General features: G+C 53.2%; 1 protein-coding gene across 6 annotated transcripts in view; it reads left to right on the forward strand.

The window, feature by feature from the left end:
- Positions 1 to 12,279, forward strand: part of ADGRG1 (adhesion G protein-coupled receptor G1) — a 46,173-nt gene that overhangs the window by 25,447 nt on the left and 8,447 nt on the right. For all 6 annotated transcript variants that reach the window (XM_024978084.2, XM_024978089.2, NM_001083656.1 and 3 more), the window contains 9 exon segments: positions 5,300 to 5,393; positions 5,943 to 6,365; positions 7,954 to 8,086; positions 8,948 to 9,095; positions 9,467 to 9,598; positions 10,188 to 10,304; positions 10,515 to 10,560; positions 10,820 to 10,923; positions 11,638 to 11,756. In XM_024978084.2, the coding sequence (XP_024833852.2) occupies positions 5,306 to 5,393; positions 5,943 to 6,365; positions 7,954 to 8,086; positions 8,948 to 9,095; positions 9,467 to 9,598; positions 10,188 to 10,304; positions 10,515 to 10,560; positions 10,820 to 10,923; positions 11,638 to 11,756 (1,310 nt within the window). In that variant the 5' untranslated portion in view covers positions 5,300 to 5,305.

Here is a 12,279-nt window from a genome sequence, read left to right on the forward strand (position 1 = left end):
CTAGAGTGGGCTGCCGTTTCCTTCTCCAGGGGATCTTCCCAACCCAGGGATCCAGCCCGAGGCTCCTGTCACATCTTCTGCATGGCAGGCGGATTCTCTACTGCTAAGCCCCTCACACGTGTTCTATCACACGTTTGTGTATCCCTGACAGTACCCTGTGTGTGTGTGTGCACGTGTTTTCATCCTAATGTTACTACTCTCCTGTCAAAAAAAGGAAAAAAAAAAAAAGAAAAAAAACCCCATCAAGCTCATAGCAGCTACTGGGTACAAATTCCCCCCTACTTCTGATTTGCTGAATGAAGAAAAAAAATCTTTTGTGCTATTTTCAGAGATACTCAATGTCAGTGTGGAGGGATCTGTGATAGTGCATTTCAGTGAACTTCCTGGGGTGGTTATGACCCATTGTGGGTTTGGGCACCTCTGATATGAACTCCTTGTGGCAAAGGTGGGCATATAGGGTTGAGTATAGGCTGTGGACTGCCCCCTTCCCCACAACACCAGAACACAGAAGTTAATTCTGTTAGGGAAGTTAGGGAAAGCTTCAAGGGGAGGGCGTGTCTTCACTGAGTTTAGAAAGATGAGTTTGTTCTTGGAAAGAGGGAGGTGATCCAGACAAAGAGGCTGGTCGGGGGATGGATAAGTCTGCGGTCCATGGCGTATGTTACTGGCAGGAGAAGGCCTGGGGGCCTAGGTCATCTTCCTGGGGCGGCGCCTGCCCGGGAAGGGTTAACCCCAGAGCCACCAAGGTCCTGTCCACTCAACTTCCACCTCCATCCTCCGAGGAAATGGGTTTTCCAGGGGCCTGGACTGGGCCAGCAGTGACTCGTGGCTCTAAACGGATGGCAGAGGAAGTGAGTCAGGACTCAGGGGAGAAAGTGAGCCATGAGTCCCCTGCCCGTTACCCTCTCCCCTACCATGAGGATGGGCAGGGCTGGGCCCGTGCTGGAGCCGGGGCATCTCCTCCTGGGCCCAGCCAGCCCAGGGGATGGGCAGCCAGGAGTCTTAGCTTAGATGAGCCCTGGCCCCTCCGCTCTGCCTGGATCCTTGGGACTCTGTCATGGTGGCCCCCATTGTGTCAAACTGGGCCGGATTGTTTTGTTCTCTGCGTGTGTTTACGGAAGGCCTGAGGTCAAGGGCAGCTGCTCTAGAAGGGGTGGGGCAGGGGGGGGACTCTTTTGGGGACTCAGCCCCCTAAATTCTCTCTCCCAGGCTGGAGTTGCCTGCACAGCCTGTGGTCTCGGCTGTCACCCACCCACCATTTCTCTCTCCTTTTGTTTGGGGGTCTCCCCAAACCAGAGGAGCAAGCATCTCTAGAAACTATTGGCTCCAGCTCTCCAAGGAGTTCTCTAGAATGACACCAAGGTCCGTGTCTTAGCTCCACCAGTGGGGAAGCTTAGAACAGACAGCCCTGCCCTAGTCTCAGTTTTCTGATCTGTAAAATGGCAAAGCAGCAGGACCGGCCTCACAGGGTGGCTCTGAGGATCTCATGAGAGTGTAGGTGGTGCCCCCGTCCAGCCCTCCTGTCCCTCAGAGGCTTCTGGGGACAGGCTCAGGTCCGTGCTGTGAGGTGGGAAGTTTTCTGGGTGGGGTTTCAGTCTTCCCAGAAAGGAAATTTCATGCTCGAAGAATTTCCGGTCAAGGCGCTTTGGAAGTTGAGCTGGCTGTGGGGGCCACGAGGGGGTGACGTGGAGGGTGGGAGGGAAGGTGTAGGAGTCAGGACCTGTGACGGGCCCAGGGGCCTGGGTGAGGGGCAGGCGTGAGCTGGTCAGGAAGGATACAGAGGTATTGAGCCGATATCTATGGCACCTGCCTTGTGCATATTCCTGCTCTAAATCCTCTATAGATACCAATTCATTTAATTCTCACAGTGACCCTTGCGATAGTCTTGATTTTTATACCTATTTACAGATGACAAAAGTGAGGCCCAGAGAAGGTGAGTAACTAGTCCAGAGACACATGGCCATTGAGTAGAGGAATTGATATTTAAACCCAATCTGGCTCCAGAGTCTACTCTACTAAGGATGGGTTAAAGGAAAGCAGGCAGTCCCTCCCCCTCAAATTCCAAGAAAGTCTATGAGGCTAGAGTTGTTCACTTTGGAGTGGCTGTTCAAGCAGCCAGGGTAGAGTGGGGATGACCCAGGAATGTCAGAGCATGCCATTGACCCCTATCTGTTGGAATCATGGCATTTCACAAATGTAGCCTCACTTGTATCCCTCTGGTGATGGGAACCTCATTCCCTCTTTATGCTTTTTTGTTCTCGAAGAGATCAGTCCAGGAAGATAAATGAAAACAGATGACTCTGCCCTGTCCTAGGCACTGTATACTGATAGCGGTAACTCACTTTGAAAGTCAGTGGGCCAGAGAGATACTTGGATTCTAGCCAGCTCCATCCTTGCTTGCTGTGTAAGGTCAGGAAATCACTGGCCCTCTCTGGGCCATGAATGCAAATGCCGTAATGAAGAACTGGGGCCATATTTGCAAAGTGATCTGTGAACTCTGAGTTCATAGGTATAAAGCAAAAGTCAAAATAGGGGTTGGGGAGTTGCTTGGAGGAGATGTCGTTTGTATTGGGGATCAGGTACAGACAGTGACAGGGACTGGCAGAAAGGAGGAGGAAAGAGAAGGGGTCCAGCAGAGATATACTTCTGTCCCCAGATGCTGGGTTTCCTTCCACTGTTCTAGAGTGACAGTTTCAAAAGGAGTCCAAATGGGAGACACTGCTTTAGAAAGATGCTCGGTGTTCTCCTTACTTCAAGTAATAAATCCTTCATTCCCCCTAAAAAAAAAAAAAGAAAACACCAAAACCCAAAAGGAACCAAAATCCTCAGAGAGGATGCAGAGTGAAACATTAAAAATCACAATTTAGGAAATAGCAGCCATTCCCCCAAAGACTTCCACTTCTTTCTTCTCTGGGGTCTTGTGATATCACCAGGGCAGGGTGATGAACCCAGTTGACCAACGATTAGACTGACCAGACCCAAGAAATTAGGATTCCGTTATATATGTTGGGATACTGGAGACTGGCTTGAGGGGGCCAGGTCATTTCAGTGACTTCCTGTCTGGGCCACCCCTTCATTTAATGCTGCCCTCAAATAGTCCATCCAAAAGTCACTTTCTCCTGGAAGCCCTCCTGGGTTCCCCCAAATCAAACTCCTCACATGCCCCATGGATGCCAGGCTTCCTTTTGTCTGGCTTGTGGCAGATGACTGCATCTGTCACCACAGACATATGCAGCTCCCCACAGGATGAGGGTGTCTGTTCATGACTGCCAGCACCCAACTCAGTCACTGGGCCAGATGGCCGTTGGGTGGGCAAAGCCACCCGGCATCTCTCTGTAAGTCCCAGAAACGGAGGTTCCCTGCCAGTCACTACAATCCTGATCAGGCAGGGAAAGCCCTTGGCCTCTGGAACAATTAAATGGGCAAGTCGTTTAATTCCTTGGATCTCAGGTTCCCTATCTGTGAAATGGGTCGAATGGTAGGGCCTATTTCACAGGGTTGGAATGAGGATTAGCATACGTGTAGGGGTGAGGAGGCTGGGTCAGCACAGGCTGGCAGATAGTGGGTACTCAGCTAACAGAGGCTGGGGGAGTGACCCATTCTACACCAGGAGAGGGTTGGAGGGAGCTGTCTCCTCCCCAGCTTGGACCATACTGTTTCTCCCTGCCAGACTGGGACATCCCTCTGCCTTTGCAGCTGCCTTGGGAATGACTCCCCCTGGTGGCCATACCAGGCAGTGCCTCTCTCCTCCAGCCCCTGTAGAGGGCGCTGTGACCGCACTGATCCTTCACTCCAATACCCCTGCGGCCCGGATGCCCAGTAACCTCTGTGAACACTGGGCCTGTGCAGAGATGGATCAGGAGCTCCCTGTGGAGGAGGGGTGCACCGTCCTGTACCTCCCAGAGCTGGCTAACAGGAGACCCCTGGCTGGAGGCGGGAACCAAAGGAGTCTAGGACCGACTGTAGAGAGGTTGAGGAAGACTTCCTGAAGGTGTCCTCTGAGCTGGGTCTTAGGGGTGATCATGGTGAGGTTCCTGGAGGAGAACCCTGAGAACGTCCTTTTCCTTGTTTCTGAAGGCCCGGCGTGGGCAGGGTCGGGTGGTTCCTGGTGATGCTACCCTGGTTACCCCATCACTGCTGGGTTCCGAAGGGAGGTACTATTCTTAGTCCTGTTTTCCCTGACTTACACAGGATTATGCAGCAAGCCAGAGGTGGAGCTGGGACTTGAACTCAGTCACTGCCTTTTTTTTTTAATTAAAAAAATTATTTAAAAATGTATTTTATTGAAGAATAGTTGATTCACAACATTGTGTTAATTTCTGCTTATAGCAAAGTGATTCAGTTATGCAGTACTTATATACTCTTTTCATATTCTTTTCCATTACGGTTGGTCACAGGATATTGAATGTAGTTCCCTGTGCTACACAGCAGGACCTTGTTTTTCATGCATTCTGTGTGTAATAGTTTGTATCAGCTCACCCCAAACTCCCAATCTATCCCGCCCCACCCCCCTACCTCTGGGCAATCACAAGTCTGTTCTCATTGGTGTCATATTGTAGATTTCACATATAACTGATACCATACTGTACTGGACTTTCTGTGACTTGCTCCACTTAGTGTGATCATCTTTAGGTCCATTCATGTTGCTACAGGTAGCATTGTTTCATTCTTTTTTATGGCCAAGTAGGATTTCATCGCATATATGTACCACATCTTTATTCGTTCTTCTGTTGATGGAAGAATAGGTTGTTTCCATGTTTTGGCTATTGTGAATTGTGCTGCTGTGAACCTAGGGGTGCATATATCTTTCTGAATTATAGTTTTGTCCAGGCATATGCCAAGGAGTGGGATTGCTGGATTATACGACAACTCTGGTTTTAATTTTCTGAGGAGCCTCCACACTGTCCTCCATAGAGCTGCACCAGTTTACATTGCCACCAACAGTGTGGGAGGGCTCCCTTTTCTTCACACCTTCTCCAGGATTTGCTATTTGTAGGCTTTTTAATGATGGCCATTCTGACCTGTGTGAGACACCTCATTGTAGTTTTGATTTTCATTTCTCTAGTAATTAGCGACGCAGAGCATCTTTTCACATGCCTATTGGTCATCTGTGTGTCTTCTTTTGGCCACTGCCTCCTGATACTCCGCTCCTGGCAGCGCTGGGGGAGGTCCACGGACTGTTTCCACACATGCCTCCCTGCCTCGCACCCACATCCATACTACACTGGTTTGTCCCTCTGTAGGGCTGGCAATCCCCCTGGGGATCAGGACCTCGGCTAACACTCCTGGCCTCTTTCAGGCAGTGATGTCTCGGGTGCCTTGGGGGAGGAAGATGACTGCCCAAGTGCTGCTGCAGATGCCACTGTTCCTGCTGGGTCTCTTCCTGGTTCCAGGTAAGTTTTCCTGGAGGTGCCTTGGGACTTCTGTTAAAATGCCATCCTTGTGTTAAGAACCAGCACATCCACTAACCCCTTTGGGCAGGCACAGGCCTGCAAATACAGCTTAGCAAGTAGACGGTACCTTGGAAAAAAGATAGAGTCTCCCCTTCATCCTGTCAAATGCAGCCCCCGGCCCCAGTACACAGCTTGGGGTGGGTTTGGGCCCCACCCGCCCCTGCAGCCAGAGCACCCCTGTGCAGTGCACAGCCTGCGCTGCTGTCTGTGGCAGGCATGGCCTCATGAAATATTTTATTGCTATTTAAAATATTATTTTGCCTTTGAAATTTTTTTCTTTTCTTTCTTTTTTTTTTTTAAACTGATTTTGAGTTTGTTCTTTTCCTATTTTTAAGCCAACCATCTTGGAACAGGGTAGATTTATATTTTTTGAAACCCTTTGAAGTAGGTCCTTGGAATGTGTGTGGGTCCCAGGCACTGGGCTCCTGTGTTCTGGGCCTAGGGCCTGCCTCCAGCCCAGAGTCTCATCTGCAGTCTCTGCCCCCTCAGGTGCCCATGGCGGGGGCCCCCGGGAAGACTTCCGCTTCTGCGGCCAGCGGAACCAGACGCAGAACAGCAGCCTCCATTATAAGCAGGCGTCCCAGCTCCACATCTCCATCAGGAATTCTGAGGAGGCCCTCACCATCCATGCCCCCTTCCCTGGAGTCCAGCCGGCTTCTTGGCCATTCCCTCTTCCCAGGGGCCTCTACCATTTCTGCCTCTACTGGAACCGCCATGCAGGGAAATTGCATCTTCGCTACGGCAAGAAAGACTTCGTGCTGAGTGACCAAGCCCTTGACCTCCTGTGCTTCCGGCATCAGGAGGAGACCCTGGTCCCGGGGCCCCCGCTGTTTGCCACCTCAGTCAGCTCCTGGTGGAGCCCCCAGAACACGAGTCTGCCCAGCGCAGCCAGCTTCATCTTCTCCTTCCACAGTAAGGTGACTTCCAGGCAGCAGAAAGGGATTAGCCCAAGGCCTGGAAACTGGAAAAGCAAAGTGCACGGGGGCTGGGGGCGGGGCGCTTAAAGCGGTCTGGGCTGCCTGTCATATCATGCAGTTGGGGGGGCTCTGTTCACAGGCAGTGGGGACTCAGGGAAGGTGTCTGAGGAGTGGAAGAGTGTGATGCAAGGTGTGTTTGTGGGAAGACAGGGGTGAGGGCAGAGGGGTGAAGTCCCATCCTGCGGCTGCAGCGTAGGTCCAGGTAAAGGAAGACAGGAGATGAACAGGGTGGGAGCAGAGAGAATGGAGAGACGGAGCTAGAGGTCAGGAGCTGGAGGAAAAATTCTGCTTCGTTAGCCTCATCTAGACTGTTTCTTCCCATTTCACAGAGGAGAAACTGAGGCTCAGTGAGGCACAAAGTTGCAAGAGTAAGGAGTAAGAGAGGGAGCCAGATTTGAACCCAGCAGCTGACTGGCTTGGGCCCGGGGGGCAGGAAGAGAGGTCAAAGGTCAGGAAGTGGCAAGGCTCGAGGCTGACACTGAGGTGTGCAGACTGAGTCTTCTGGCTGAGATGTGACAGGTGTGGCCTGGCCACTGCCTTCTATTCAGTGCGGAGTGGAGGCAGGGAGGAGGGGCTGACCAGAAGGAGCTGGAGGCTTTACTTGGGGTCCAGGATTTCCCTGATTCTGGTTCCTTTCAGGCAGCTCCAGTTTGGGGCAGGGCTCCCAAGAAAGGGGGCACAGGGCTTTGAATATGTTAGCATCTCCAGGCCCATGGAAATGCTAAGGGGTGGTGGTGGGGTGGAAAGAGGGATGGAGGGGGCAGAGCTGGGGCAGGTGGGGGCGGGTAGACGAGGGTCCTGTCCCCAGGCCCAGATTCTGCCCCAACCTGGGAGGGTTTAGGGCAAAGTCAGGAACAGCTGTAAATTGGCCTCCTGCAGAGGAGATCTGGCCTGGTCTTACTTGGCCTGTACAGAGTTTTTGGAAAACATGAGCCAGGGTTTTCAAATGACTGAAAAATTAGGCTTTCTGCCTTAAAAATTCAGATGTGACCATGGGGCCTGCCTTATTTGATGGCATAGGGCCTGCCCTCTCCCACTATATCCCTATTTCCATCTGCCAACTTCATCAGAGTTCCATCTAATCCCTGGAGATGCCTGAGTCTGCAGCCCTTGGGTGCAGGGTAGCCTGGGTGGAGGCCCTGGAGCCACCAGAGAAGCCCCCCACCCCCCAGCTCCTCCTGAAGGAGGCCTGGCTGGTCCTGGGGAACTGGCCCTCCCAGTTCCCTCTGTGTGGTCAGAAGGTTGCCTGGGGTAGGGGTAGGGGTGGTCTAGTCCACCCTACTGGGGCTGGAGTTTCTGGGAGCTCCGTATGACAGAGGCCCGTCTGGCTGGCTACATCTCTGAGTGACCTGGGGAAGTCTACCCCACTACCTGGAGCCTCAGTTTCCTGTTCTGTAAAATGGGGACAGAAACTGTCAGAGTCACAAGGGGAGTAATTGAGAGTGTGATGAGTGTGGCCTGAGTTGAATGAGTGGAACCTCATTCAACAGCTTTTGGTGGCTCTGTCCATCCGTCTCCCCCAGATCCCCCCCACAAGGCCTCCCACAATGTCTCGGTGGACGTATGTGAGCTGAAAAGGGACCTCCAGTGGCTCAGCCAGTTTCTGAAGCATCCCCGGAAGACCTCAAGGAGGCCCCCCTTCACCTCCATAGGCCAGTAAGTGTGGGTCTGCAGCATGTGGGGTTGAGGAGGAGGCTCCCCCAGACCCGGGCATGGCAGGGATTTGGAGTGGGAGACCGTAGAGACCAACCAGTCCATTCTGAAGGAGATCAGCCCCGGGATTTCTTTGGAAGGAATGATGCTAAAGCTGAAACTCCAGTACTTTGGCCACCTCATGCAAAGAGTTGACTCATTGGAAAAGACTCTGATGCTGGGAGGGATTGGGGGCAGGAGGAGAAGGGGATGACAGAGGATGAGATGGCTGGATGGCATCACTGACTCGATGGACGTGAGTCTGGGTGAACTCCGGAAGTTGGTGATGGACAGGGAGGCCTGGCGTGCTGCGATTCATGGGGTCGCAGAGTCAGACACGACTGAGCGACTGAACTGAACTGAACCGTAGAGACCTCCCCTCGGTCTCCATCTTGATTCAGTCCCACAGGCCAAGCCCCACCACCTGCCTGAGTCAGAAAAAAAAAAGTCTCTCTTACCAGCACCCACGCCCTCCTCTCCACCAATAAGGAAAAAGGATTGACCCATTTTACAGCTCAGCAGACTGAGGCCAACTGATGGGTAGGGCTGTCCAGCGGCACAAAGTGGGTCGGTCCAGGCAGAACTGGACCCAGAGCCTGGTGGCTGAGTCTGAGGATAGGACCCCACCCCACTCCTTTCCTGTTTGCCCTGAGGCCCCAGTTTCCTCCACATCACCCCCGCAGGTCATTCTGTCGGGCCCCACACTCTTTCCTGTGTATCAGCCTGAGTCGCCTCTCTGCTCCCTCCGTCTTCCTGCCTGCTGGCCTACCTGGATCCACCCCTCACCTCCAGCAGTCATCTCTTCCTCTCTCCCCCTGCTTCCAGGCAGCTGCAGAGCCTGGAGTCGAAGCTGGCCTCTGTGAACTTCACAGGGGACGCCGTGTCCTTTGAGGAGGAGCGGATCAACGCCACAGTGTGGAAGCTCCAGCCCGCCTTCAGCTCGCAGGACCTGCACATCCACTCCCGGCAGGAGGTCAGGGGTCAGGGTCGGCAGCCAGGGCAGGAAGCAGATGAAGAGGCTTCGAGCGCTCCCTCCCCACACCCCCTCACCCTTCATATCCCCCAGCACACCAAGGGGCCATAGGCAGGGTCAGTGTCTGACACCCAGACACCGCAATAAACATGATTCTCCCAGGCCCTTATCCCCTGGGCTCTAACCACAAGACTCCATAGCCAGCACTGGTGCCAAGGAAAGGAGGAGTGAGTAGGGTTGCTGTGAGTCTGGCTTTGTGAAGGAGGTGGGCTTAGAGATGGCAGCATGCAGGAAGGCGTGTGCTGGGGGGACATGGCAGGGGCCTGGAGGTCCACTTCTGGCTGAGCCCCAGCAGGTCCTCTGGTCTGCAGGAGGAGCAGAGTGAGATCCTGGAGTACTCGGTGCTGCTGCCCAGCGTGCTCTTCCAGAAGGCCAAGGGCAGGAGACAGGAAGCTGAGAAGAGACTCTTCTTGGTGGACTTCAGCAGCCAAGCTCTGTTCCAGGTAGGGGGTGGTTGTCCTTGTGCCCTCCCTTGGGGAAAGCAGCTTCTGTCTGACAGAGAGATGGAAGGTAGGCATGGAAGGTAGCCCTCTCCTCCAAGAGTCCTTGCAAAGTCAGAAATCAGATGGCAACGTGCATGACATTTAGAGCTGCTGCTGCTGCTAAGTCGCGTCAGTTGTGTCTGACTGTGGGACCCCATAGACGGCAGCCCAACAGGCTCCTCTGTCCCTGGGATTCTCCAGGCAAAAACACTGGAGTGAGTTTCCATTTCCTTCTCCAATGCATGAAAGTGAAAAGTGAAAGTGAAGTCGCTCAATTGTGTCCGACTCTTAGTGACCCCATGGATTGCAGCCTACCAGGCTCCTCTGTCCACGGGATTCTCCAGGCAAGAGTACTGGAGTGGGTTGCCGTGCTGGGAAAGATCTAAATGGTGTTATTCTTACTATGGTATAAATGACTACCTATGCAAGAACTGCTTCCAGAGGGAGACTCAAAATCTGGGAGCAGTGTACTGGGCAGAGACAAGAGTGTACTCTTCTTCTCAGTCCTGAGCCCCCTCCCTCCCCTCTCCTCCATACCCCATATATCTAGGATAAGAATTCCAGCCAGGTCTTGGGAGAGAAGGTCTTGGGTATTGTTGTGCAGAACACCAAAGTAGCCAACCTCTCGGAGCCCGTGGTGCTCACCTTCCAGCACCAGCCACAGCCGGTGAGTGTGAGCCAAGCAACCCAGGGGACAAGGGTCCCTGTTTGCCCATGTGCTCCCGTCCCTCCTCTCTTCTGAAAGAAAACTGATTGACTGGCTGAGGGCACTGGCCAGTCAGGTCAAAATAGGGTGGGGCCCTGGCACTGGCCCCCTCAGCCCGGCGGGGAAGGAGCAGACTGCCACAGGGCCCCCCCTTCTTTCTTGTCCCTACAGAAGAACGTGACTCTGCAGTGTGTATTCTGGGTTGAAGACATGACATGTGAGTGTGGAGGGGGCTCTGAGCTGGGCAGGTACCTGGAGGCAGGTAGTGGGGGTCCTAGAGGGTGGGGTAGATGGAGTTAATCAAAGAGGGCTTCCTGGAGGAAGGTAGCTTTGAAGAAAGAGTGATGGCAGGTTAGGGACCTGCTGAGGGAAGCAAAAACTCAGAAGGGGGATGCAGTCATGCATTTGTGGGGTACTGGGGATGACAGTGGGGGTGCTGAGCTTGGTCTCAGAGCCTCATGCTGGCCCTTCCTCAGTGAGCAGCCCGGGGAGCTGGAGCGACGCGGGGTGTGAGACCATCAGGAGAGAGACACAGACGTCCTGCCGCTGCAACCACCTCACCTACTTTGCAGTGCTGATGGTACATGAGCCCCTCCTGCCCCACTGCCGCCACTTCTCACATATATGGCATTCATTCCTCACAGCAAGCCTCAAGATGACTCCTGTTGTTGTCCCATTTTATCGCTAAGGAAACTGAGGCTCAGAGAGGTTAGGCAATTTACTCAAGGTCACACAGCTAGTAGTAAGTAAAAGGTCTCTGAAGTCCTTGCTCTTTATCCCCCAATTTGGGTGCCTGATACAAACAGGTTCCTGATCCTAACCTAGGAGTCTGATTCTAAAGGGCTTGGGTGGGGGCAGGACTGTGTTTCTGTAGAACCTTCCAGGGGATGCGGAGGCCCAATGAGGTGGCCCCCAAGATGTCTTTGTGTCTTACATTCCTTCTCCCAGAATTTTAGGACTTCCCATCTGAGGGACCAGAGTGGTCCTCTGGTGCTCTCTGGGTATCAGGAGCTCACTCCCTCCCAGGAGACTTATTTCTGGGTTGAGTGTTCTAGAAACAGAGTTAGTGCCAGGACAAAAAAGGGGTTCTCTGGTGGAGGCTGCTGGACCTTGGTGGGGACAGGGATCCATATGAGAATGTGGTGAAAAAATGCACTCATGGGACCCCACTCTGCTCCGCTGGGGGGCAAGAGTGGCTCATAGATGCCCAAGGTCCTGCAGGGACCACGGGTTAGCCCCCGACCTGGGCACACCCTCAGCACGGAGGCCAACCCCGACCCCCCCTGTGGCCCAGGTCGCCTCCTTGGAGGTGGACGCCGTGCACAAGCACTACCTGAGCCTCCTCTCCTACGTGGGCTGCGTCATCTCCGCCCTGGCCTGCGTCCTCACCATCGCCGCCTACCTCTGCTCCAGGTAGGGCCTGGGGCTGGGAGGGAAAGGGGAAGAAGGGAGAGCCTCCATTCCCGGCCCCCGCGCTGGGACCCCACAGTCAGGGAGACCTGCCCTGGAGACGGGCCTGACTGACCCCGACGTGTGTGTGTGTGGTTTGTGGGAGCCCTGGGAGGTTCAGTCAGCTGACCTTCCCTCCTCAGATCTGTGATATTTGGCTAACATCGCACTGACAGTTTATATTAGCTGCCAATATTTAAAATTGGGCGAGTTGACGTAAGACTCTAGATGCCTGTCTTTGAAGGACCAGATGTGATTCCACTGGGGGCATAAGTAATATGATGCATCTGGTGATGATAGCAGTGAACAATTACATCAAGCTTCCCACATGCCACACCCTGTTCTTTTTTTTTTTTTTGAACATATAGAATACATTCCTTTATTTTAAATATCCCATTGTTTCCCTCTATTTTAAATGCATTTCAATACTTTATTTGCTTAAAGGCTACTCAAAGATTTGCAAATTTTTTTTAGTGCAATTTTTTTC

This window comes from Bos taurus, chromosome 18 (assembly GCF_002263795.3).
Source record: "Bos taurus isolate L1 Dominette 01449 registration number 42190680 breed Hereford chromosome 18, ARS-UCD2.0, whole genome shotgun sequence".
Taxonomy (NCBI): Eukaryota; Metazoa; Chordata; class Mammalia; order Artiodactyla; family Bovidae; genus Bos; species Bos taurus.